At 49.2% G+C, this 27,548-nt stretch overlaps 1 protein-coding gene across 1 annotated transcript in view; it reads left to right on the forward strand.

Annotated features, from left to right (window-relative positions):
- The window catches only part of ITGAE (integrin subunit alpha E), a 77,145-nt gene that overhangs the window by 17,615 nt on the left and 31,982 nt on the right, over positions 1-27,548 (forward strand). The window contains 11 exon segments of the mRNA XM_055132213.1: positions 10,459-10,576; positions 19,157-19,248; positions 21,000-21,067; positions 21,452-21,569; positions 21,788-21,937; positions 22,264-22,379; positions 22,913-23,064; positions 24,489-24,642; positions 25,066-25,216; positions 25,697-25,764; positions 26,686-26,821. Of these exon segments, the coding sequence (XP_054988188.1) occupies positions 10,459-10,576; positions 19,157-19,248; positions 21,000-21,067; positions 21,452-21,569; positions 21,788-21,937; positions 22,264-22,379; positions 22,913-23,064; positions 24,489-24,642; positions 25,066-25,216; positions 25,697-25,764; positions 26,686-26,821 (1,323 nt within the window).

A 27,548-nucleotide genomic window follows, 5' to 3' on the forward strand; every position in this document is an offset into this window, starting at 1 on the left:
CTCAGGGGACCATACGGGATACTGGAAATCAAACCCAGGTTGGCCGTGTGCAAGGCAAATGCCCTATCCACTGTGCTATCACTCCAGCCCCTCATGCCTCTTTTTTATACTATCATTCTGTCTGTGTTTTGCCAAACTCACTGTTTTCAAGCAAGTCTAATCTTAACCTAGTCTGTATTTTTATTTTTAATCATTTTGCTTTGTTTTGTTCTGTTCTGTTTTGAGAGCCACACATGATGATGCTTAGGGCTTACTTCTGACTCTGCACTCAGAATCACTCCTAGAGAGCTGAGGGTCAGTATGGGGTTCCAGGAATCAAATCCAGGTGGGCTGCGTGCAAGGCAAGTGTTCTACCTGCTATATAATCTCTCTGGCCTCAATCAATTTTGATTTGTGTGTGTATGTGTGTGTGTGTGTGTGTGTGTGTGTGTATGTGGGGCCTCAGCAGTACTGAGGGAAAGAGCTGAGTACCAGTGCTTCTGAAAAGCACTGGGAATTGAGAGCCTGAATGCACATACTCTGAGGACCCTCACCATTAACCTTTTTTCTGAGCCTTTGAAAGGTTGCTTTTAAAAATTGGTAATTCTTGGGGGACTGAAGTGATAGTACAGTGGGTAAGGCATTTTATTTGCACGTGGCTGACCTGGGCTGGATCCCTGGCATCCCATAAGGTTCCCTGAGCATAGGAGTAAGCCCTGAGGACAACCAGGTTTGCCCCCCCCCAAAAAAAATAATAAAGCAAGTGTAATTCTGCTTTCTTCCCTTCTATTGTTGTGTTTTGGTGACCATCAAAGCTCTCACACACTCAGTGGCAGTGTACAGGAGAGCACACTGTGGTACAGGCTGGTGGGGGATCTCAAGAAGCAGTGCCATAGGAGCTTGCTGGGCAGATGTTGGTGCATAGGAATCAAACCCTTAGTCTTACACTCACAAAGCAAATGGTTTTGCCACTGAGCTATGACCCCTGGGAGGGTTGCTCTTTATTATTTGTTTGTTTTGTTTTAGGAACACACCCAGCAGTGCTCGGGGATTACTCCTGGCTTGTGCTCAGGGATCATTCCTGGAGGGACTCGGAGGACCCTATGGGGTGCCGAGGATCAACCTCCAGACAGCCACATGCAAGACAAATGCCCTACCTGCTGAACTATTGCTCACTCCCAATATTTTTTGGTTTTATCTCTTTGTTTTGGGCTCATACCTGGTGGTACCCAGAGGACCATGTGGTGCTGAGGACCACACCTGGCACTCATGAATGCAGAGCTTGTGCTCATGAATCATCTCCCTGGTCCCTTTACTTAGTGTTAGAACTGTATAAAAGTAAAGAAAATAACAATAGAGCTAGGCCAGGATGATGACTCAGTGGCAGAGCACACATCTTACCTAGGCGAGACCTGAGTTGGATTCCCTTATAAGGGAAAACAAAAAAAGCCCTACAAAGCTGATGTCAATCACGTCATCCAGATGGCACAGGGAACTCATCTTTTGCCACACTTACTGTTTTTATCTCGCTGTTGCTTTTCATTGCCTTTGCCAAAGCATTTGAAATTTTGCTGACCAAGGGACTGGTTATGTAGCTCAGCAATAGAGGATACACACATTGTATCCATGTGTGACATGGATACAATTCCTGATACTGCACAACAATTTTTTTAAGTCATCACTGTCATCACCGTCATCCCGTTGCAAATCGGTGAGCAACACCGATTTGTAAATGATAATAAAAACTTGTTGATCAAATTTTTGTCTGGGGACCAGCAGTGGCATTGCTTTGATACTTGGTGGAGAAGGATCTTGGCCCTCTTCTTTTTTTTTTTTTTTTTTTTTTAATTTTATTGAATCACCATGTGGAGGATTACATAGTTCTCAGGATTATGTCAGTTATACAATACTCAAACACCCTTCCCTTCACCAGTGCCCATCTTCCATCACCAACCCCCCCAGTATACCTGCCGCCCCCTCCCACCTCCCCAGTCCCCACCCTTGTAAGTGATAAGTTTCACTTCGTTTACGCCTTATCTCGATTACATTCCATGTTTCAACACACAACTCACTACCTTTGTTGGGGTTTCCCCCAAAAAAGAAAAAGACAGTCCTATTGCCAAGGAGGCATTTGATAGTTCTCCACTGCTAAGAATATAGAGATATTAAGTCCTGCTGTTTGTTACATAACTTTTGTTTTTCCCCCTTGCCCCGCGCCACCGAGTTCACGCCTGTTTAGTAATCGCCACGCTGCCTGACAAGGGAAAAAAAACCGAAAAGGATGGTTATTTCCCGTCATCAGCAGGCGTGGCGTGGGGCTCTGGCTTAGTTGATAGACTAGTAGAGTGTCTGCAAGCAGTTTCTGGAACCGAAGGTCTTGCGCTGGTATCGGCTCCGGCTCGAGATTCCACCAGCGTCCCACTGTTCCATGTACATAATTTTTCCCCTTATATCCCATTCCCACGCCACCAGGTCTGTTTGCTTAATGGACATCACACTATAGTTGACGCCACGCCGAGTTTCTTCCTGAGAAAGAAGAAAATTTCTTCTCAGCTGGCGTGGGGATATAGCTTAGTTCAGTCTAGAGAGATGGCTACCACTTTGATTGCCTTCAATATTTCAGCAACAGACTTACTATTCTTGTTAGGATCTCCCACAAAAGTCCAACCCATTAAAAAGGAACCATTACATATTGCTGATGCTAATAACCGCGGCCGCGCGGTTTTGGGTTTCTGTATAAAGTCCAGGGAAAGTACAACCAGAAATAACATCACTACAAACTTTTACCCTTTTATGGTGCTCATAAGATGGAGAAACCTAGAGAGAGGCTCGGCGTCTCCATTTTGCGCTCAGAAAGCCGTGGACCCTGCGCTGTGCTCAGGAGGAAGGAGTTGAGAGAGAGAGGTTAAAAGAATTGGGGGATGCCCGGTTCCCACTGTTTCAGCCCGCCGTGGGGTCTCTGATCCCGTGCCGGAATTAGTTCAGTGGGCTGCTTGGAGTCCAAGGGCGCTTCCTTGGGCTCTTCCATCATGCTCGCTCCGCAGCAGGGTCCAAAGGGCTTGGCCCTCTTCTAATGGCAAGAATCTGCCTTCTGGAGTTGGAGCAATAGCACAATGGGTAGGGTGTTTGCCTTGCACGCGGTCGACCTGGGTTCAATTCCCAGCATTCCACATGGTCTCCTGAGCCAGGAGTTATTCCTGACTGCAGAGCCAGGAGTTAACCCCTGTGCATTGCTGGGTGTGACCCAAAAATTAAAAAAAAAAAGTTAAAAAAAATAGAATCTGCCTTTTAACAAGACACTTGGATGATTCATTTGCACATTAATTTCCAGAGCATTTTGTCAAAGTCCATTTCTGAAGAACATCATGTGGGAGTTTCTTTCAGTCACTATGTTCCTATCACCTAACCAACTGAGCAGTCAGTCCCTGGTGTCATCTGATACTCAGTCCATATTCAAATCTCCCTGTCTCTTTTAAACTTGTTCAAATCAGGTGTCAGACAAGTCCAGACATTCCATGTGTTTGCTCAGCCTCTCTTGCTCTACACCAGGGCTTCTGAAACTTTCCCTCTTACTACCCTTTTCCACCTAAGAAATAGCGATGTGATCCTGGGTATATAAATTAGGCATACCAATCAAACATTTCACTGTATCACTGTCATCCCATTTCTCATCGATTTGCTCGAGCGGCACCAGTAACGTCTCCATTGTGAGACTTGTCACTGTTTTTGGCATATCGAGTACTCCAGGGTAGCTTGCCAGGCTCTGCCATGTGGGTGAGATACTCTCGGTAGCTTGTCAGGCTCTCTGAGATGGGCAGAGGAATTGAACCCGGGTTGGCTGTGTGCAAGGTGAACGCCCATCCGCTGCGCTATCACTCCAGACCAATTAAACATTTACTGACATGAATTTATTTTAAAACATATTTTCGTGACCCATCCAGGTCCCACAGTTTGTTCCTTTTTTTTTAATTGAATCACTGTGAGATAAACTGTTACAAAGCTGTTCATGATCACTTTTCAGTCATACAATGTTCCAACACCCATCCCTCCACCAGTGTACATTTCCCACCTTCAATGTCCCCAGTATCCCTCCTACACTCCCCTTCCCCTTCAGCCTCTCGCCTCTCTCTATGGAAGGCACTTCTCTTCTCTTCTCTCTCCGCCCCCAACCCCTTTGGAGCATTATGGTTTTGCAATATAGATACTGAGAGGCCATCATGTTTGGTCCTTTACCTTTCAGCACACATCTCCCATCCAGAGCGATCCCTTCCAACCATCGTTGTCATCAAGTGGCCCCTTATCTATCCCAGCTGCCCTCTCCCCCAGCACTTGAGGCTGGCTTTCAGCTGTGGACCACTCCTCCTGGCCCTTATTTCTACTGTCTTTGGGTATTAGTCTCATACTATGGCCCCACAGTTTTAAAAAGCTATTAGCTTTTTTGTCACACTTGACTATGAAAGACTTCCTATCTTGATGGAACAGAATGGCTTATTTGAAAATCAAGGCAAAATGGCTAGCTATTCTAGAAATACCATGCCATGAATGCTTTTTGAGGGAATGACTGTTCTCTAGAAGAAAATGTTTGTTCTAGTTTTCAAAGTAAACGCTGTGATTTTCTGGCAAACTTAGTGACCACATCCACAGTTCTGAAGTGCTTTTTATAGTTGGGAAAACCCTAGCAAACTTGAACATGTGTCAGATTGATGACTTAGGTACAGGTAGTACCTTTTTTGGAAATGCTTTAACAATGTCTGCCTGATTTATAAGAAATTATCTCCTTCAGCTTTATTGTTTGTTTCAAAGAAAGTCAAACCTTTCTCAAGAAGTAAGCATATAACTGGAGTAAGCATAGTACAGGTGTTTAGGCATTTCACTTGCCTTGCACATGGCCAGCTTCAATTTGGTACCCAGGCACCACATGATGGTCCCTGAGCACTGCCAGGTGTGGCCCACAATAAAAAGAGAGAGAGAGATGCTTATTATACCGAATAAAATATATATCCTGAATCTAATAAAATATTTTGGCGGTCTTCTTAAAAGTGGTTATTTTATAATTTTTTCATCAACCCTCCCAAATGATTAACTTTAATAGGGCTGGAGCGATAGCACAGCAGCAGGGCATTTGCCTTGCATGCGGCTGACCTGGGTTCGATTCCTTTGCCCCTCTTGGAGAGCCCGGCAAGCTACTGAGAGTATCCCGCCCACTCAGCAGAGCCCGGCAAGCTACCCGTGGCGTATTTGATATGCCAAAAACAGTAACAAGAAGTCTCAAAATGGAGATGTTACTGGTTCCTGCCTGAGCAAATCGATGAGCAATGGGATGACAGTGACAGTGACAGTGACAGTGACAGGGACTAGAGCAGAGGATCTCAGACTCATTTGGCCTACTGTGTCCTTTTCAGGGAAAAAAAAATACAAGCTATCCCTGGAAATCTATCTTCTTTAAGTGAATAAACAGAAAGTGCTCCTGGCAGGCTCTGGGGACCATAAAGTGTGCTGGGGATCAAACCTGGGTTGGCCTCGCTATCTCTCTAAGTTCTTCTGAGATATTTGTATTACAAATGCCTTTACTCTTTGACTTGCCTTTTCACTCTCTTGATCTTATCCTTTGAAAAGCAAAATGTTTGAGGCTGAGAGTGAGAGTACAGAGGCAGGGCTCTTGTTTTGCATGTGACCGACCCAGGTTTAATCTCTGGCACCCCATATGGTCCCCTGAGCCATCCAGGCATGATTCCTCAGCACTGCCTAGTGTCTCCCCCCAAATGCTTATGTTTATTTTATTTATTTTGGGGCCATACCCTGCGATGCTCAGAGGTTACTTCTGGTTCTGCATTCAGAAATCATTACTAGCAGGGCTCAGAGGACCAAAAGGGGTGCCAGGGATCTGCTACGTGCAAAGTTAAGTGTTCTACCCACTGTACCACTGCTCCAGACCCTCAAAATTGCTTACGTTTAATGAAATTTAGTTTATCAATTCTTTCTTTATTCTTAGCATTCTTGTAATCTGTTAGAAAATGTTTGTCTACCCAATATACCCAAGGTCCTTTGTTTTCTCTTTGAAAGCTTTGTTGTCTTATTTTTTTTTTTACATTAGGTACACCGTCCACCTAAAATTACATTAAAAACTTCAGCTCATCAAGAATTGTATTTTTGTGTGTAGATATTTTTATGTTAGGAATCAAAATAAAATTTTTCCAGTATTGGTATTCAAGTGACTCTCACCATATATTTATTTTGTGTGTGCTTTGTATTTGGAGCCACACCTAGGAGTGCTAGGGCCTTCACCTGGCTCAGTGCTCAGGATCACATCTGGAGGGGCTCAGGGGACCAAATGCAGTGCTGGGATTGGAATCAGGTTATGGCAACCACAGCTGCATGTAAGGCAAGCATCTTAACTTTTGCTCCATCTTTCCAGCTCAAACCCCAACACCATTTAAGAAAATAATCATTAAAGATAAAAATAAATAAATAATAAATAAGTGAAAATACAGGTTTTTTTAAATTAGGGTCCAGAGTGATAAAACAGCAGGTCGGGAATTTGCCTTACTCACAGCCAACCCGGGTTCAATCCCTGGCATCGCATATGGTCCCCTGAGCACTGTCAGGAGTAATTCCTGAGTGCAGAGCCAGGAGTAACCCCTGAGTAAGGCAGAAATAAATAATAAACATTTTTAGATAAAAAACTAAACTTTTCTTTCATTACTGTTTTTTTTGTCATAAAGCAAGAAGGTTGGGCTAAAGAGTAGCTCAACGGACGGGAGCACTTTGCATGAGGGGATGCCTGGCTTGATGCCTGTCTCTGCCTGGCATCAAGCAGAGACAGGCATCAAATCCTACAAGTTTCTACAGTTTCTGTAAGCCTGGTGGCACTCCTTCAAGTGCTCTATGCATTGTCATGTAAATGTTCTCATTGGCTTAACATTCCCCTCCCTGTCTATAATTGGAGGGTATTTTTATTTGAATTATATTGAAACTATAAGGCAATACAGTGATAACTAATAACAATATTGAATAATGGCCATAGTACAGTGCAAACAGACAAATAATATTGAGTTACAAGCATTGTCTATCCCTTCATTTATTTACACCTTCTTTAACATCTTCTAATAAATATATTTATTTTATTTTGGTTTGTGTTTTTTTTTTTTGAGGATGGGTATAGGGCCACATCTGGTTGTGCTCAGGGCTTACTCCTGGCTTTGTGCTCAGAGATCATTCCTGGGAGGTCTTGGGGGGACCACTTGGGGTGCCAGGGATCAACATGCAAGACAAGTGCCTTACTTCCTGGACTATCTCTCAGACCCTATTCTCTCCTAATCCTTGAATTAGATTAATTACCCCATGAAAGTCCCAGGGCACAGTGGCCAGAGCCACATTGGCCAAGTCATGTGTCCATCTGTGCCAAGCTGCAAAACAAGAAGCCTGTGATTGAGGCTCTGGGCCAAGTTCAGGTTCCCGGGATGCCAGAAAATCCAACTCTAAACCCTGAGGATCACAACAAAACAAACAAATATACAAAAGAAAATTTAAAAAACCCTTTGGGTTCACATGGAACAATAAGCCCCCATGAATATTCCACTGTGTAGATGTGCCATAGTTTCTTTATCCATTCATCTTTCTTGCACATTCAGGTTGTTTCCAGGTTCTGGCTATGGAGAATAGGGGTGCTGCAATGAGCATAGGGGTGCAGATGGTGCTTCTGCTGTGCGATTTTGATCCCCCAGAGTATATTCCCAAGAAGTGGTATTGCTGGGTCAAATGGAAGTTCAATTTCTAGGGGTTTTTTTTTTGGCTAAAGCTAAAAGCAATTCTTGGGGGGAAAAGATGGGATGCATCACCTTCTCCAACTTCAAACTGTACTACAAAGCAGTAATAATTAAAACAGCATGTTATTGGAGTAAAGACAGACTTGCAGAAAATGGAATAGGGTTGAATATCCTTACACACACCCTCCAATATATGATCATTTAATCTTTGATAAGAGAGCAAGAAATATGAAGTAGAGCAAGAAAAGCCCTTTAATAAGTGGTGCTGGCAAAATTGGACAGCTACATGCAAAAATGGGGGGAGTGGGGAGGGCTCAGACCTCTACCTAACATCATGCACAAAATGTCGGATCAAAATGGATTAAAGACCTTTGGTACTGGAGCAATAGCACAGTGGGTAGGGCATTTGCCTTGCATGCAGCCAACCTGGGTTCAATTCCCAGCATCCCATATGATCCCCTGAGCACTTCCAGGAGTAATTCTTGAGTGCAGAGCCAGGAGTAACCCCTCTGCATTGCTGGGTGTGACCCAAAAAGCAAAAAAAAAATGGATTAAAGACCTCAGCATCAGACCAGAATCCATAAGTTATATTGAAGAAAAGGTTGACAAAACCTTCCATGATACTGAAGTCAATGATATCTTCAAAGATGAAACACCACTAACCAAACAAGTGGAAGTAAAGATAAACAAATGGGACTATATTAAACTAAGAAGCTTCTGTACCTCAAAAGAAACCATGACGAAGATACAAAGACAGCCTACGGAATGGGAAAGGATCTTCACCCATACGCCCCCCCCTTTTTTTTTTTTTGCTTTTTGGGTCACACCTGGAGATGCTCAGGGGTTACTCCTGGCTCATGCACTCAGGAATTACTCCTTCTGGTGCTCGGGGGACCATATGGGATGCTGAGAATTGAACTGGGGTCAGCTGTATGCAAGGTTGTATGCCCTACCTGATGTGCTATCGCTCCAGCCCCACCCATACCCTTTTGATAAGGGTTTAATATCAAATATATACAAGGCATTTGTTGAACTCCACAAGAAAAAAACATCCAACCCCATCAAGAAAATGGGATGATGAAATGAACAGAAACTTTCTCAAAGAAGAGATTTGAACGGTCAAAAGTCACATTAAAACATGCTCTTCATCGCTAATCATCAGGGAGATGCAGATTAAAAAAAACTAGATATCATTTTATACCACAGAAACTGGCACACATCCAAAAGAACAAAAGCAACCACTGTTGGCATGGATGTGAAGAGAAAGGGACTCTCCTTCATTGTTGGTGGGAATGCTGACTGGTCCTGCCTTTTGGGAACATTTCTCAAAAAACTAGAAATTGGGCTGGAGCGATACTACAGTGAGTATGGCATTTGCTTTGCATGTGGCTGACCTGGGTTAGATCCCCAGTATCCCTTATAGTTCCCTGATCACTACCAGGAGTGATTCCTGACTGCAGAGCCAGGAGTAACCCCTGAGCAACACCAGGTGTGACCCAAAAAAGCCACAAAAAATCCCCCTAGAAATTGAGCTCCCATTTGACCCAGCAATACCACTTCTTGGGAATATACCCTGGGGGACCAAAATTGCACAGCAGAAACACCATCTGCACCCCTATGCTCATTGAAGCACTATTCTCCATAGCCAGAGCCTGGAAACAACCTGAGTGTGCAAGAAAGATGAATGGATAAAGAAATTATGGCACATCTACACAATGGAATACTATGCAGCTGTCAGGAAAAATGAAGTCATGAAATTTGCCTATAAATGGATGGACATGGAGAGTATCATGCTGAGTGAAATGAATCAAAAGGAGAGGGACAGAACAGAATGACTGCATTTGTGGTATATAAAAAATATATAGTAGAAGACTAATATCCCATGGCAAGGGAAAACAGGGGTTAGGAGGACTGGTCAATGGTTGGAATTAACCATAAGTGTGTAGGGGGCTGAGGGTAGGTAAGATAGAGAAGAGACCAATATGACAATAATAGCTGGAAATGACCACATTGGACACGATCTGAGGGTTAAAAGGAGGTAAAGAGATATTCTTGTTAACCTTTTGATGTCGATATTGCAAACCACAATGCTCAAAATGAGAGACAGAGTGGGAAGAAAAGCCCCTGCCATAGAGGCAGGCTGGGGGGTGGGGTGGGGGTTGGAGGTGATGGAAGGGAACCCGGGGACTCTGATGCTGGGGAATGTATACTGGTGGAGGGATGGGTGTTAGAAAACTATGTGACTGAAATATAATCATGAACAGCTTTGTAAGGGTCTATCTCACAGTGATTCAATAATTTTTTTTGTTTTGCTTTTTGGGTCACACCTGGTGATGCACAGGGGCTACTCCTGGCTCTGAACTCAGGAATTATCTCTGGCGGTGCTCAGGGGACCATATGGATGCTGGGAATCGAACTCAGGTTGGCTGCGTGCAAGGCAAACGCCCTACCCGTTGTGCTATTGCTCCAGCCCCTCAGTAAAAAAAATTTTTTTAAAAAAACACAAAACACGTTGGTCTATTTTAACTAATTCGCAAGACACAGTATATATGTGCTATATGGGGTACTGGGACTCTTAACCTGAGATACCCATATGCAAGGCAAGTGCCCTACCTGCTGTACTATCTTCGTGGTCCTGACATTACAGGATTTGATGAAATAAAAGCCTGGTCGTGGTGCCTCTTTGGTTAAAATGTGTGTCTTGATCCTTCAGGTCTGACTCCCCTGGTCGCCTTCAATGTGGACTTGGCCCGGACATGGGTGACTTCCACGGAAGGCCCTTTCGTGCTCAGTTCCCTCCTGCACCAGGACTCCAGCACCAAGAAGACCTGGTGAGTTGGGGGCAGATAAGAGTAGGAGGGAGGGTCTCTGGGGTGTGTTAGGCCTGGAGAAGACCTTGGCACCTCATCCGCATGTCTGTGAGAGCTTTTGTTTTCACTTTCAGAAGGGAAAGCTGGATGGGCTGGAGCGAAAGTACAGTGGGGAGAGCATTTGTCTTGCACGCGGCTTACCTGGGTTTGATCCCTGGCATCCCATATGGTCCCCCGAGCACCTCCAGGAATAATTCCTGAATGCAGAGCCAAGTGTAAGAGTAACCCCCTGAGCTTCACTGCATATGACCCAAAAAGCAATAAAGAGAAAGAAAACAAAGGGAAAATTGGAGGGATGTGGAGGTGGGAAGAGAGGATGAGGGCCAATCTGCCCAGCCCCTACCCCTCTCTACCTCAGTCTCTCTCCTCAAGGAGCAGGTGGGAAATTGAAGTGTACTAAGGCTGGGGAGGTGGCCCAAAGGGCTGGGGCACATGTTTTGCATGGAGAGGCCCTGGTTTGAACCCCAGCCTCACATTGTCCCCAAGCACTGCCAGGAGGGACTCTCAGCACAAAGGCAAGAGCAGCCCCCAAGCACTGCCAGGTATGGTTCAAAATCCCCCAAATAGTTCTGATAGTACAGAGGTTTAAGTGCTTGCCTTGCATGGGTGGACCCCAGTTCCATCCCTGAAATTGCAGATGTTCCCCTGTACACCACCAGGACTGACAACAACAGAGCCAGGAGTAGCCCCTGAACACTGCTGGGTGTTCCCAATGCTGCCACCACCTCCAATACAGAAGCAGGTCGAATGAATGAATTGAGTGTAATGGTTAAACTGGATCAGTCTTGAAGCATATTGTAAGGTGAAAAGAGACAAGTTGTAGACGCCCAGGAGAGAGTCAAAGGGCTAACGGATGCACTTTGTATACGGGAAGCATGTCTGGTCCCTAGCACTGCATGGTCCCCTGAGGACAGTCAGTAGCCACCCAGGAGCACTGAGTCAGGGGTCTCCCCCAAGGACTACTGAATGTGACCTCAAAACAAAAGCAATGATACAGCGGGTAGGGCATTTCCCTTGCACACGGCTGACCTGAGTTCAATTCCTAGCATCCCATATGGTCCCCTGAACACCACCAGGAGTGATTCCTGGCATGAGCCAGGAGTGATCCCTGAGCATCACCAGGTGTGATCCAAAAAGAAAAACAAAACAAAACAAACATAAAACCAATCTTGGAACCCAGCAGCTTCTGGCAGAAATGTATCTGGACTAAGCATTAAACTATGGTGCTGTACCACCCCAGGTGGGAAAGGGTATTGTCCCTTCCGTCTTTCCCCCCACCCATGGCACGGTGGGCTCCATCTTTCAGAGCCAACTGGACAGTCATGTAGGAGCCTGGCAAGACATGTGGGGCCTCACAGGATGGGGGGTAGAACCAGCCCTTTTCCCCACGCCGACAAGACCCCGGTTGCCACCCACGAATGGCTCCTCCGGCTCCTGAACAGCCATGATCCCAGAGGCACACAAATCAATCTTGGAACCCAATGACTTTTGGCAGAAATTCCTCCAGTCTTAATTACTAAAATATCAGAAATCCAAAATTGCGCGGCCACAATAGTGTCTGTGCAACATCATATGCTCTTCATAATCAGCAATAGAAAACAAATTAATGATGCCTTTTTGGCGGTTCCGATTGTTGGAGGAAAATTCCAAATAATAATGGTGGGACTTTTGCCGAAATATTGAGTGTAATCAAAGTAGAGAGAGAGTAAAGTGGAAATCATCTGCCACACAGGCAGGGGGAGGGGAGGATGGGAGGTATACTGGGGTTCTTGGTGGTGGAAAATGTGCACTGGTGAAGGGATGGGTGTTTGATCATAGTATCACCGAGACTTGAACTTGAAAGCTTTGTAACTGTTTTCACGGTGATTCAATAATTTTTTTTAAAAATGCGAAACAAAACCAAAATGTAAAAGGAAAGCTGTAAATGGCACTTCACCATAAAGTTTCACGGTAGCAACTAGTCTGGGCCAGGCCCCGAGGAAGCAGGAGTGAGCAAAGCAGGCCAGAACGGCTCTGCAGGGAGACAGACAGTGAGGTGAAAGGCTCTGTCCAAGAGCCTGGTGGGGCTAATGGAGAGGAGTCTGGTTTTGGAAACTCTGGTATGTGTCACATTGCTGGTTGGGACCCAGAGAGCCAAAAAAGAAAAAATTAAAACTAAAGAAGTTTTGGCAAGCTCGGGGGAGTAAGGTGCTTGCCTTGCACATTGTGACCTACCCAGTGTGATCCTTGGAACCCCGAATGGTTCTGTGGGCCCCACCAGGAGTGATCCCTGAGTGCAAAACCAGGAATAAGCCCTGAGCACAGCCAGGTCCCCCCACCCCCAGTAAAAGCTTTTGGCCCTGGAAAATGAATTAAAGGTCAACATATTAATATTGATGTTTCTTTTCTTTTGGTAACATTTTCTTTTTTTAATACTATTTATTTATACTGTTCTTACAATTTAAAACCTTTTCAGTGCTAGGGAACCAAACCTGGGCCTTACATGTGCAAAGCAAGTACTCAACCACTAAAGCCACATCCCCAGCCCAAGGGCTCAACTTTATATATTTTTTCTTTTCTTTTTACCCTCAGGGCCTGGGATTGAATCCTGTGCCCCATAGTGTGGTGCCCGGAATCAAACCCAGGTTGGCCACGTGCCAGGCAAGCGCCTGACCCGCTGCTCTGCCTCACTCAGTGCCACAAGGCACCAATCACCGCTGGGAGGTTTTCAGTGTGTGACCAGTGCTGGTGGCGGGATTTGGGCAGAATCCTTGGGCTTCTATGAGTGGCACTGCTCTGCTTTTTCTTCTGGAGGGGAGGGGTGAACACATTTAGTGGTGCTGGAAGCGGGGACAGATGTGGTACTGGCATTCTAACCATGGTGGGGCCAAGGCCACATGCAAGGCAAACGCCTAGACCTCTGGACTAACTCTCCGGCCCTCTGTTTACCTTTTTCAACATTTTTGCTCACACCCACTGGTCCTTGCTAGGACACCCAGTGCTGAGGCTCAAACCTGGACCTCCCCCATGCCAAGCGCGTACTCTAGCCCTTTGGGCTACCTCCAGAGCCCTATGCATTTTTTTCCCTTTTTGGGCCACACCCGGCGATACACAGGGACTACTCCTGGCTCTGTACCCAGGAATGACTCCTGGAGGTGCTCAGGAGACCATATGGGATGCTGGGAATTGAACCTGGGTCAGCCGCGTACAAGGCAAATGCCCTACCTGCTGTGCTATCGCTCCAGCTCACATTTTTTTTTTATTCTTTTATTGAATCACCATGTGGAAAGTTACAAAGCTCCACATTTTTTTTATGATGAACTGTGCACTTCCTTTTATCAGGCATCTGCCCAGCAATGGAAATACTAGATTGGGATTTATGCTTTGGATTGATATTGTGGTCCTATCATTGCTGTGCACATGCTGTCTGATCACTTCACATACTCAGAAAAGTTGGGTTTAAGTCTGAGTTATTTGTTTTTTGGTGTTTGTTTGTTTGTTTGTTTGTTGCCTTTTTGGGTCACACCTGGCTACACTCAGGGGTTACTCCTGGCTCTGCACTCAGGAATTACTCCTGGTGGTGCTCAGGAGACCATATGGGTTGCTGGAGTTTGAACCTGGATCTGCAGCATGCAAGGCAAACACCCTATATGTTGCACTAAATCAAGTCTGAGTTATTTGCGATCCTCATTTGCCCTGTTCTCACATTAATACCTGGACAAAAGCTAGCCCAGCTCCAGGCCCCATGAACACAAACACACCACTCCCCTCCTCAGAAGCTAAGCAGTGGTGCTGGGGGCTGAGGGGGCCTCACCTTGTATATGTGAAACCCTGGGTTGAGCCCCAGCATAGCAGAACAACAATAAAAAGGTCACGCTGCACTGAAAGAGGGGTGTTGAAGGACCCCCATCCCCACCCCACCCCCATAGGAACAGCAGCTCCGAGCCCACAGAAGGTGGGGGGAAAAAACCACCAGGGTCACGAAAACCTAAATACCACCTGAAGGGGAGTGTGGAGGGGATAAAGTTTAAATGTGCCTTGGGGGAGGATGTGGTGGAGGCACGCTGGGTTCCTGTAAAGGAAGAAGTTGAGACCATGCGCCTTCAGAAAGGCAAGAAACCTAGGCCACTGGCCACCACTAGGCCTCCAGAGAGGAGCAGCTGGACGCCTGGTGCAAGGGCAGGTGGCCCTCACACTCTCCTGTGGCTTCTCCCCAAGATCAGATAAGCGTTGCTGGCAGCTACAGTGGTGGGGCAGGGGAGGCGGCACACATGATGAAGGCCTGTCTGCCAGCCCACGGGAGACTTAGAGGGGTGAGGGGACCAGAGACAGGTGAGAGCTGGGGGACTTCAGAAGTGAACAATGTGGGGCCGGAGGAATAGGACAGTGGGTAGAGCGTTTGCCTTGCACATTGGGGACCTTGACTCGATCTCTGGCATCCCACATGGTCCCTGAACACGGATAGGAGTGATTCCTGAGTGCAGAGCCAGGAGTAACCCCTGAGCAAAGCCTCGTGTGGTCCAAAAACAAACAAACAAACAAACAAACAAACAAAAAGGGAACAATGTGTCCCTGGAGTATGGGCTGCTGGTGGAGTCAGTCTTTGGTTACTTTGTCCCTCCTTCAGCCAGCAAACTTGGAGATGAGGTGGCCACGCCCCACAACAAGAGTGAGAGGAAGGACAGTTCAGACCCTGGATCCTGTGACCGTGATCAGAGCTGCAGTGGGTTCCAGGATGGGCGAGGGAGCACTATGGGGATTCACAGTCCAGTTGGAGACAAAAGCTAAGCCTGGCAGTGGCAGCCCAGCACCTGGACAGGGCTCCCTACAGGATGATGTCAGGATGACTTGGCCACCGGAAACACAGGCAAAAGTCAAGGTGAAGCAACTTGAAAAAGTCCTGACAACGGAAAGAGCCTGTACTGACCACACCTAAAGAGGGCGTGGGTGTAGCCGGGGCTGATCTGGGGAGCAGAAAACTGGGGGCCCTGCCAGAGGCGGGACTTAGGCTGGGAGGATTCTGTGGACTGAAGCTAGGTTGTTCAAGAACTGACCTAATTTGGGGGCTCAGCTGCAGAGCCCAGAGAGCTGAGCTGCACCTGACCCTCTGCATCTTAGCCCCAGATGAGCTCCTCACAGAGGCCCGGGCTGTCACTCAGCAAATGTCACTGTCTGCCAGGCCCTGCCCCAATGTCCCAGGAATAATGCGCTGAACGAGACAGACAGGAACCTGGGGGAACTTGGTGTAATTGAGGAGGATGATGTAAGCTGGTAAACAGGAACATGTAAATGAATGAGTAAGAATCTGTCTGATGGGGACAAGCCCGAAGAAGAAATTGAAAAGATGAAGTTGGGCAGAGTAATGGCCGAGAGGTGGGGCTGGGTGCAGGAAGCTCTGGGGAGGAGGCGAACGGTGGCGGGAGAATGAGCCAGGCTTAGGGAGACGAGGATGCAGGCTGAGAGCACACAGGGCAGGGGTGGAGCAGGGAGATGTAGGAGATAGAAGTTGTGTTCATGGGGGCTGGAGCGATAGCACAGCGGGTAGGGCATTTGCCTTGCACGCGGCCGACCCGGGTTCGATTCCCAGCATCCCATATGGTCCCCTGAGCACCGCCAGGAGTCATTCCTGAGTGCAAAGTCAGGAGTAACCCCTGTGCATTGCCAGGTGTGACCAAAAAAGAAAAAAAAAGAAGTTGTGTCCAGGTGGAGGTGGATGGGAGGTCCGAGAGGAAGGGGCTGGGTGGGGCCAAGTGCTGTGAGCTACAGCAGGGGGCGTGGGGCACTCGGGCCTTTAGTATCGTTATTACTGCTGTTATTGTTGTTATCTGGGTGGTCGCCGAGGCAGGGGAGTGACACAGAATGAATTGTAAGAGTAAATTTCAAAACCAAAAATTAAACAGACCAGAAGCGCCTGGTGGGGAAAGTGCAGAGAAGAGATGCTGTAGAGACAGAAATCAGGAGCAGAGCCGACAGGGTCTTCTTGTTTTGTTCTGGATTTTATTTGGGGGCCACACTCAGCAGTCCTCAGGGGTTACTCCTGTCTCTGTGCCCACAGGGCTTTCCTGATAGCTTTGATGCAGGGGTTGGGAGAAGAGATGAAGAAAGGTACACCGGGCTTTGGCTCTGGGTGCGGTGGTCACTGGAGGCAGCTGCAACGGCGGAGATGGACAGGTGCAGGCTCAGGAGCACGACACCTCCAGTTTTGGACATTCTCAGTTTGAAGTGCCTGTCAGGAAATGGGCAATAATGGTCCTGTTACTTTCCTACTGTCACTGTAACAACCATGGGGCTCACAGTGACACACACTTATCTTAGAGCTCTGGAGGTCAGAAATCCTAATGGGTCTGTTTTTTTTCTTCTTTTTGGGTCACATCCAGCGATGCACAGGGGCTACTCCTGGCTTATGCACTCAGAAATTACTCCTGGCAGTGCTTGGTGAATAATATGGAATGCTGGGCAATGAACTCAGGTCAGCTGCATGCAAGGCAAACGTCCTACCCACTGTGCTATTGCTCTAGCCCTCTATTGGGTCTTACTGAGGTAGAATTGAGATGTCAATAGGGTGGTGCTTCTCCTGTAAGCTCCTTTTTTTTCCCCTGTCCTGTTTAAGCTTCTTGATGTGTCCTGTATTTGTTGGTTTGGGGGCCCTTCCTCCCTCTTTCCAGCCAGGAGAATAGCATCTTCAAGCATCTTCAAATCTTTGTGTGTGTGTGTGTGTGTGTGTATGTGTATGTGTGAGTGTGTGGTTGTGGGGAGGCCATATTCAACGATGTTTGGGGTTTACTTCTGACTCTGCACTGAGGAATTACTTCTGGTGGTGCTTGGGAACCACATGGGATGACGAAGATCAAAACTGGGTTGGTACCTTGGGGCAGGAGTAGGGCTTTTGCCCTGCACATGGCCTGCATGGCTTCGATCCCCGACATTCCATATGGTCTCCTGAGAAGAGCCAGGAATGATGCCTGAGCATCCCTAGGTATGACCCAAAAGACACACACACACACACACACACACACACACAGTTGGCTGCATGCAAGGCTAATGCCTACCCTGCTGTACTATGGCTCCAGTCCAGCATCTTGCCTCTCTCCCCTCCGGACTGTATTTACATTATTGGGCAGGCCCAGATAATCCAGGACAGTCTCCCTATATCAAGCTCCCTCATCACATCTCTAGTTGTCCCCTTTGCCTATTCAGGCTAGCGTAATAGCTTGATGGTGGAATTAGTAGGGTATGTGCTTCCTAGGCATGGAGTCTGGGTCTGTAGCATATTCAGAGGGTAGGGGTTTCAGATAAGGTAAGTCTGGGCCTGGGGGGAGAGGGTCATTGTTTCATGTCCCATAGCTCTGCTGCTCTGAATTCCACAGTTCTTCTGAAACCACAGGTGAAAAGGTAGGAACAGAGCTTTGACAGGAGTATTGAGGCGTGGGATGGATCGCCAAGGAGAATGTGCTGGCCGGGAAAACAAAGCCCAAGGCCCAGGACTCTAGGAACCTTGAGAAGTCAGACAATGAAGGAGTCTAAGGAGTTGTGAGACAAGAAAGGAGAGACTCAAGGAGGTGATGGTGCCCTAAACGCAGGGCTGCTGAGAGGCTGAAGATGAGGACAGAAAGGTGTTCACATGGGCTAGAGAGATAGTAGAGGGCGAGGTGCTTGCTTTGCACGTCACCAGTGCAGGTTCAATTGCCAACACTGCACCCCCAGAGTGATCCCTATTCCTGAGCACAGAGCCAGGACTAAGCCCTGAGCATCCAAAAACTAACAACAACAACAACAAAAAGACCACTGATCATTCTGACCAGGTAGGATACAGAGAGCTTTATTTATTGTAGTATTCTGCAAGCCAGGGCAGTCGGCAGATGATATGCTTTATACCTTGAACAAGCAGCAGATATAGTAGTTGCCAGAACTGTGCTTTCGAGTGCTCCATGCAGCCTCCTGCCTCGGCTGCCACTGGGACCCGAGCCCCTGTTACCAAGCCCAGCCAGAAGCCCCTTCCCCATCTGCCCTACTCATCCCTGAGAATGGGGAGCGCATTCCCTTCTCATGGGGTTTCCCAGTCCTCCCAGATGGGGATGGGAGTCATGGAAAGTGAGAACATTTAGGTAGCAGATGTCCTCATAACACCTTTGGGTTCATGATGTGGCTGGGAACCGCATGTCCTGAGTCTTTTGGAGTCTGTTTGCAGTGTCCAGCTGCCAGCCTTCAGTGCTGGCTGACCCAGGGGCTGGGGGTGCCAGGCTTCTCTTCAGATAGGCTCTGGAAATGCTTCTTTTCTCCAGAATACTCACCGAGGCATGGCAGGACATGCCCCTGGTGGCCTCTGGGAAACCTTCATCCCCTTCCCCCCTGCGGTCAGCCATGCTGCAGGTGACTTCCTGCACCCCACTGTACCCCCAAGGCTGAGCAAATGTCTTCTGTAGATGAGTGTTCTCAGTTGGCCAATGACCTGCCCTGCATGCATCGTTTCCTAGTGAGCTTGTGGCCTGGGACAGAACATCCCGAGGCCAGGGAGGCGAAGGGATCACCAGCAGTTTAATGACTGCCACCTCTCCCACTCAGGCTCCTGGTCACCAGCCCCAGGACCAACAGGACGGCGCAGCTCCTGCATCGATGTTCCCTTTCCAGCAACGAGCTCCACTGCCAGACCGTGGGTAGGTCACCTCAGCAGCAGGGGTGCTTCCAGGATGATGCCCAATTTTCCAGCCCAAACCATCCCCGCCACTGTCCCTCCACCCATGACGCTATCCCCCGCCCACCAGCCCTTCCTTCTGTCCAGTCCTGACCCAAACCAACCTGAACTCACAGCACACCCTCCCTGACGACAAAATCGTTATGCCTGGTCCTCTACTAAATGCTTCCTTTACTGTCCATTCTCAGAATGAAACCAACCAAACCCAGAAACCCACACCATTTTACAGAAGGGGTGAGGGGCTGTAGTTCAGAGAAGTCCTTGGGTTATCTGTATGACTAACTCACCCTCAGTCGTCTAGTCTGGCCTACATAGTCTCTACTCAAAATCAACCCATCTCAACTTATTACACCAACAGAATCCGGCCCGAATCCCCCCCTCTCATTCATATTTACCCACCTAGTGGCTAGCACATGGCCTGGTATTTACTAGGTGCTCAATAAATGCCATTACAAAATATTTTGAAATGACTGTATTAGGGAAGAAAAAAATGTAATAGAGGACGGAGAAGAAAGAGATAGAGAAGGAGGGGGAGGGAGAGATAGAGAGAGGGGGAAAGAAGAGGGAGAGGAGGGGGAGGGAGAGAAGGATGAGGAGAAAGAAGAAGAGGAGGAGGAGAAGGAGGAGATGGAAGCCATAAAGAAGAGAAATTATGCATCCTGATGAATGACACTAACTCATTAACCAAACTCTAGCCACCCACCCAAGGCCCACATTTGTTGATGTTGTACCTGAGTTTTCAGGTCACTGCGTGAATGGACACAGAATCAGAGAGACAGTAATGCAAGTGCAAAGGAGTTTTATTCCAGTTAACTGGGGTCAACTATCTCACCCACAAAGTAGTCTCTTGATAGTGACCCCGACCTCTAAGTGCAAGCAGTGTATATAGGTTCCAAAGTTGAGCAAGCACTATGATAGCAGTGATCAAGCAACAGTCATCAACTATTAGTCAACATTTGATAACAGTCAGTTTCTGGTTGTTCCAAAAAACGGACATAGTAACAGCTAGCCAGTTTGTGGTTGTTCCAAAAAATGGACACAGTGACCAGTCAGATGAACTAGCAGTTCCTTACCAGAAATTACAAGTTCAGTTTCTGGGAAACAGAAACTTAGGCCTAGTCAAAACCTAATGTTAGATGCAGCCTGTCATGACTGCAGTCTGGCTCTAGGTCTGGCTTTGGGGTGCCTAACAGCTAATGGCCCCTCAGCTTTGTGAGAGAGGTGTGGGATTGCCTCAGTCACTGCCTCAGAAGACTACCCAGTCCAACAGGGCGCCTGGGGCCTGTGTTTCAAACATTAGAGTTTCCTGAGCCCACACTGGGAAGGAGAGGAAGAAGTTCCCACTTCTGCCTCTGGGGTTAATCCCGGGGGGCTCGGTCCATCGAGCAGTCCCTTGGCCTCTGGCAAACCTCATGGTATTGTCCACCAGCTGATACCTCTCAATGGTCCTGCACCTCAGACCAGGAGTCCCTGGAGGGAAGGAACCAGGCTCCTTACTTCTGAATCATCCTAATCCACACAAGGCTGGGCACCACACAGGCTTTAGGGGGCATGAACCAAAGAGCAAAGGCACTCCAGAAGGGCATTGGCCCTGGGTATGGCCAGACCTGTCCTTGAAGGGCCCCATTTGGCTTCTGGAGGCTCCCTGACTGCCCAGGGTGACCCTGACTCCATTCAGCAACCGCCGCCTTTACCTGGTCTTAATCATTTCAGAGCATGTTCCCATCCCAAAGGGCCAGCACCGGGGGGTGACAGTTGTCCGGAGCGACCACGGTGTTTTGGTGAGTGCATGAGGGAAGGGAGGTTGGGAGGTCTCCGGGAGGCTGGGCCAAAGCTCTAGGACTGAATCAACTTGATACCAGGGCTGCTTGGCTGATGGGCTGAGCCCAGCTCTGCTCTGTCCCTGGAGCTATCTCCAGAGCTGACTACAGATCTGACCCCCTGTACTGCTGCCAGGGCTCACCCATACTCTCCACATGACCCAGTACCCCTTGCGGGGGCTGGGGGGCTAAGCTCAGCTCTGACTCCTGACCTCTGGTCAGTTCCTGTGTTCCCAAGAGAGTTGAGGAACTTGATTCTGGGATAGGATGTTTGGTTCTGTGGCTGGGGCAGGGGTACAGATGGAGGAGAGCCAGCTTTTCACTTCCCTTTCTGTCCCTTCCCAGATCTGTATTCAAGTGCTGGTTCGGCGGGCCCATAGCCTCATCTCAGAAGTCACAGGCACCTGTGACCTACTCAGCCCAGACCTCCATTCCCAGGCCCAAGTTCACTTCTCCAACATGGGTAAGGTCCACGTACCCACTTGCCTTGGGCAGCTCGGCTGAGATTTTCCTGCATCTCAAGAGAGAGGCACCAGACCCAGGCAGATGCAGGGATCACTGAGGCCCAGCAAGGAGGCAGGCCCCGGTGCCTGTGAAGAGAATCGTGGCAGAGCTAGGTCAGGGCTTGCCTGGAGGTGAACATGGAGACTGTCTGAGCCCTTCTGTGTATGTTTATTGAAGAAAATCTCCTGAATCCGGATGTGGACCCTGGAGACTGCCTCAGGAGCCGACTAGAGCACACAGAGAATGCAGCCAGGCGGCGCCGGTCTCTGAATGCTCAAGAGGAGATGGAGGATGAGGAGGAAGCTGGTGAGGAGAGGCGGGTCTAGGGCACTACTGGAGGCTGCCAGTGCTGACCCCAAAGCTGATGACTTCTAGAGTGCTCAGGTGTGGGAGACGGGGAGTAGTAGTTGGACTCTATAGGTCTAACCTGTCCCAGCTCTGCCCTCCCTTACCCTATCTAATGAGGAAACGGAAGAGAGTCACTTAGATCTCAAGTCAGAGTCTGAGCTGCTTCTGACTCTCTCTGCATCTGAGATAAAGCATCCCGAGTGATGGGTCTTGGGGAGGCAGGGGCGCTGCAGTCCAAGATGTGTTCCCCTAACTTCCGCCCCAATTCCAGGCCCATTTCTGACCTGCTCCCTGTCTTGGTCCAGGCACTGAGATCGCCATCGTCCTAGATGGCTCTGGCAGCATTGATGCCCCCGACTTCGAGAGAGCCAAAGACTTCATCTCCAACATGATAAGGACCTTCTCAGACAAATGCTTCGAGGTGGGCTCTCCAGGGCGCTAGACGCACGTGGTCTCTCAGGTCCCTGTTGCGATTTAACAAAACACCTCAAAATAGTCAGCCACAGTCTGCGGATCTGTAATGTGGGCTGAGCTCAGCTGAGGCACTTCTACAGGTCGCGCCTGGAGTTAGTTCTGCTGCTGTAGGCAGCTGGGATGGAGCAGCTTATGAGGGCCCCACATGTTTGGGCCATGTGTCTCCAGCAGGCCAGCTCAGCTCTTTCGTGCTGCAACATTCCAAGAGGGCAAGCTCCAAAGCACTCTTCAGCGCTCTCACCAAGTCCCAATGCTGCTACCTTATTGGCTCATCCTGTAGGCGGCATGGGGCAGGGACTGCCTGGGGACATGATTTCAGGGAGAAGTCTGGGGTTCCTTGGAGCCATTCCAGTCACACCTTCAACCATTATTTGATTAGAGTTTTCCCATGTGGGGCAGCGGGGGAGCATCCCAAGAGCAGACTAGCCCTGGCCTTGGTCACTCTGCCAACCTCCTTCCCATCTTGGCCTTCTTCCCCAGTGCCGCTTTGCCGTGGTGCAGTATGGAGAAGTGATCCAGACTGAGTTTGACCTTCAGGACAGTGAGAATGTGACAGCTTCCCTAATCAAAGTCCAGAATATCACTCAAGTGAAGAAAGTCACCAAGACTGCCTCCGCCATGCAGCATGTCCTGTGAGTGTGAGGGTTGAGACCAAGGACCTGCTGGGTGCTGACTTGGGGCCCTGAGATGCTGAGGCAGCCTGCCTGGAAGAGGTGGCTAAACAAGAGGTGTGAAAGACAGAGGGTCAGGGGTTCAGCTCTTCTCCAGTCATAAGGAAAGAGGAAAGCCTTCCATACAAGTTGGCTGATAGATAGCACTGTGGGCTAACCTCTGAAAAGTCTAACAAAGACTCCTTTGGGAGCTATAAAGCCCAGTGCTTAAAGGAATGGGCTCAGGGCCCAGGCAGCTTGATTTTATTTCCCAGATCCAGTTTTAACTTGTAGGACCTGGTGTAAGCTGCCTGTCTCAGTTTAAACAATGAAAATAAGGAGCTGGAGAGATAGTACAATGAGTAGGGCATTTGTCTTGCAAATGGCCAACTTGGGTTTGATCCCCAGCAATCTATAAGATCTCCCAAGCACTGCCAGGAATAATTCCTGAGTGCAGAGCCAGGAGTAAGTCCTGAACAATGCCAAATGTGTCCCCCACTCCAAAAAATGAGAATCAGGGGCTAGAGAGATAGTATAGCAGTTAGGGCACTTGCTTTGCACTTGGCTGACTTGGGTTTGATCCCCAGCACCCCATGTGGGTCCCCTGAGCTCTTCTAGGAGTGATTTCTGAGTATAGTGCCAGGGGTAAGTCCTGGGAACAGCTGAGTGTGGACACAAAACAGAGATAGAGAGAGAGAGAGATAGAGACAGAGAGACAGAATGAGAGAATGAGAGAATAAGCAGGAAGACAGCTAGCTCAGTGGACTGAAGTGCAAACTTTACATGCAAGAGACTTGGGTTCGATCCTCAGTTCTTCATGGTCCCCCAAGTGCTACCCAGAGCACTTATCCTGGAGTAACCTTTGAGTAAACAGTACAGTCACATGAGTACCATTTGACCAAAAAAATTAAAAAAGAGAGAGAGAAGAATATTTGAACTGGAGGATTCTGAGAGGATTAAGATGGTTAAAATATGTACCAGCAGCATCTGGCACAGAAGTGCTGTGCAAATAGTAGCCATTATTAATAATATTATAATTCCTATACACAGAGAAAGAAAAGAATTATTTCCAACCTTCCTTCCTTTCATTTACTTTTTTGGTTTTCAGGCCATGCTTATGGCTATGCTTGTGCACTACTCCCAGTGGTGCTCAAAGGACCATGTTGTGCTAGGGATTCAGACCCAGGGCTCCCACATGCAAAGCATGTGATCAGCCCTTTGAGCCAACTTCATGGCCCTGTCCAGCACTTTCTGTAGGGAACAGGCTGCTAGGTCGCCACCTCTCTTTGAGTCTTTGTTCCTCTGGAAGGGCTCCTTCTTTTCCATTTTAAAGCAGCTCAGTGAATAACCTCTCCTCTGAGCTTAGTCATCCCTTTGGCCAACGTCTCTCTTCATTTCCATACCAGGGACCACATCTTCACGCCAAGCCAAGGCTCCCGGAAACAGGCATCCAAAGTCATGGTGGTGCTCACCGATGGGGACATTTTTGGAGATCCCCTTAACCTCACAACAGTCATCAACTCCCCACGCATGGAAGGCGTTGAGCGCTTTGCTATTGGGGTAAGAGTCGGAACTAGGGAGCACCTGACCCAGTGTCTGGGGTGGGGAGAGGCCAGAGGCCCTTGAGGAGCACCTCCAAGCACGTACTCAGTTCACACAAGCTCTGTTCACACACACTTACCATCTTCTATGCTGCCAGCCCCTGTGTCCTCTCCCCTCTCCTTCCTGACTTGCCCAGCGATGATAGGCGGGAAGGGACACTGAGTGATGAGAGGGAGCTGGGCATTCAGGAAATGCTTGTAGGCCAGGGCTCAGAGTGTGCCTGTGCTTGGTTGGGATGGGGATGAGGTGGGGAAACAGGAGCTGGAAAGGAGGAGGTTCAGGGCAGAGGGTCCCTATCCTCTCTCTGGGCCTGGAGAACTGGGAACTGGAGTGCCATCCAGTCCCCATAGTGCTGACCAGCAACCCAGGGCCTCTGTGCAGGTGGGAAGCGCATTTAATAACACCAAAACTGACAAGGAACTGAGATTGATTGCCTCGGACCCGGATGAGACCCACACCTTCAAGGTGACCAACTACATGGCACTGAATGGGCTCCTGGAGAAACTGCAGCAGAAGATTATTCGCATGGAAGGTGAGAGCACCAGGGCCCAGGTTATGAGGTGGCAGCCCTATCGCAGGAGGCCCAAGGCCCCAGACCTGCGCTACAGCTCCCCAACCTCACCCCCCAGCCCCTGCACCCCTCTCCCTGCATAATACTACTTCCATGTGGCACTCTGGACAACTCCTGTGACCTCTCTGGGTCTCAGCTCTTCCAGCCCTGAAAAAGCAACAATATCCCCAGTCCTCCTCACTTCTGCCAAATCCCAGAAAGGTCTGAATCAGCGGAGCTGCTGCTGGAAAAATAAGGGTGACTTGGGGTGGGCTTCTGCTCCTAGAGCTCAGGGATGAGGAAATGGGTGTGTAGAGAGAGGGAGTGAATGGCCCAAGTGACTTTTACTATGACATGGAGCAAGGGTCCCTCTGGGGGTCAGGCCGGAGGGCCCTTCCCTGGCTTGGGGGGCTCTCCTCTCCTCCCCCACAGCACTGTCCCACTGGACTTCCCGGCTTCCAGGTACCGTTGGCGATGCGCTCCATTACCAGCTGGCACAGATCGGCTTCAGTGCCCAGATCCTGGATGAGGTATGTGGTGCCCCTAGCTTGTACAGGCTCGTGGTAGCAGAGGGGCCCAGGCCACCCTGGGCCATGGAACTTCCGGCTCCCAGGGCAGGAGTGGTGACATTTCAGAAGAAGCTGTGCGAGAAAGGACAGGAGAAAGGAAAAGAAAGGAGAAAAGAAAACACTTGTTTGCTCACCCTGATTTGAACCTTTGCCATACACAGAATGACCATGTTTTTTTTTTTTTTTTTGGTCTTTTTGTTTTTTGTTTGTTTGTTTGGGGGGAGACCATCCAGCAATGCTCAGGGGTTAATCCTGGATGTGCACTCAGGGATTACTTCTGGCAGGACTCAGGGAGCCATATGGGATGCTGGAGATTAAACCCTAGTCGGCTGTGTGCAAGGCAAACGCCCTACCCTGTTTACTGTCGCTCCAGCCCAAGAAGGACAACCATGTTTTTTTACAGGAGACAATTTTGTTGTGTGTGCCTGACTGAGCAGCTCCTTAACAGAGGAGTCACATAGGCCCTGCCTGGGCGAGCCCCCAGCCCCTCACCTGGGGGCAGAGACAGGCTCAGGGAAGAAGCCTGCCTTCTGCACAGGAAAAGCAGAGTTTGCACCTGCACTGAACAGTGGCATGCAGACGGGGTGGGCATCCTGCAGGGAGCAGTGCTGCCTTCCTCAGCCCTGCTGCTAACAAAGTTCAGGCTCAGAGCCCTGCTCCGTGCTGTGCTCTAGAACTGGCCGCTGCTGCAGGGAGCTTGCCCTGCGGGACCTGGGTTGCAGGTAGGAACCCAGGGTTTGTCATCTCAGCTTCCTCTTACATCTCTGTCCAGTCGGCTACGATGAAGGCCCTCCGACACCCAACAAGGTTCACTGGGCTCCCAGTTCACTCAGGACCTGGGTCCCTCTAGCTTAGGTGTTCTCCAACCCTCACCTCCCGCAGAAGCAGGTGCTGCTCGGTGCGGTCGGCGCTTTTGACTGGTCGGGAGGCGCACTGCTCTACGACTTTAACCGCTGGGAGGGTCGCTTCCTGAACCAGACGGCCCAGGACGCCAAGGCGGCTCCGTACAGCTACCTGGGTGAGGACTGGCCCTGGTGGTTACCGGGTGGGGCAGGCCCTGGAGCAGGTGGGGGGCGGAGCCTGGAGGCTGCAGGAGGCGGGGTCTAGAGTGGTGGGAGGTGGAGCCTGGAGGCTTTCTGGGGCGGGGCTTGGAGCGGTGGGAGGCGGAGCTTGGAGGCTACCGAGTAGGGCGGGACCTGGAGTGGGTGGGGCGGGGCTTGAGGGTTACCGGGTGGGACGGGGCCTGGAGGTTACGGGTTTGGGTGGGGCTTGGGTGCTTCCTGGGTGAGGATGTGTTCGGACTCGGGCTGCATGTTAGGCTGCACTAGTTTAGTGCGAACCCTGGTGGGGTAGGGTCTGGTTAGATAACCCCGAAGTTAAGAATTAGAGTTCCCTGGATGGATGCAGAGCCTGTCAGTCCAAGCAGTAGGCGGCCCTATGTGGCTGCCTGAGAAGGCTAAGAACGAACGGGGGTAGGGGTCCTGAGCCATCTGAGCATCATCAGGTGTGGCACAAAAAACAAAAAATAGACTGGAGGCTGGTGATCCTTCACCCCCCTGTCTTCAGCTCCTGGGCGGGGCGTATGGATGACCAGGTCGGTGAATGTGACTGAGAGCCGTGTGTGTGTCCCACCTGTGTGATAGGCTCAGGTGTGTGGTTGGTGTTGGAAGGTAAGTGGGCACACTCACTGATGTGGATTTTCAGGAGGAGAAAACCTGCTCCTCCTAATGGGGCCCCCTGCCCAA

This window comes from Sorex araneus, chromosome 3 (genome assembly GCF_027595985.1).
Source record: "Sorex araneus isolate mSorAra2 chromosome 3, mSorAra2.pri, whole genome shotgun sequence".
NCBI lineage: Eukaryota > Metazoa > Chordata > Mammalia > Eulipotyphla > Soricidae > Sorex > Sorex araneus.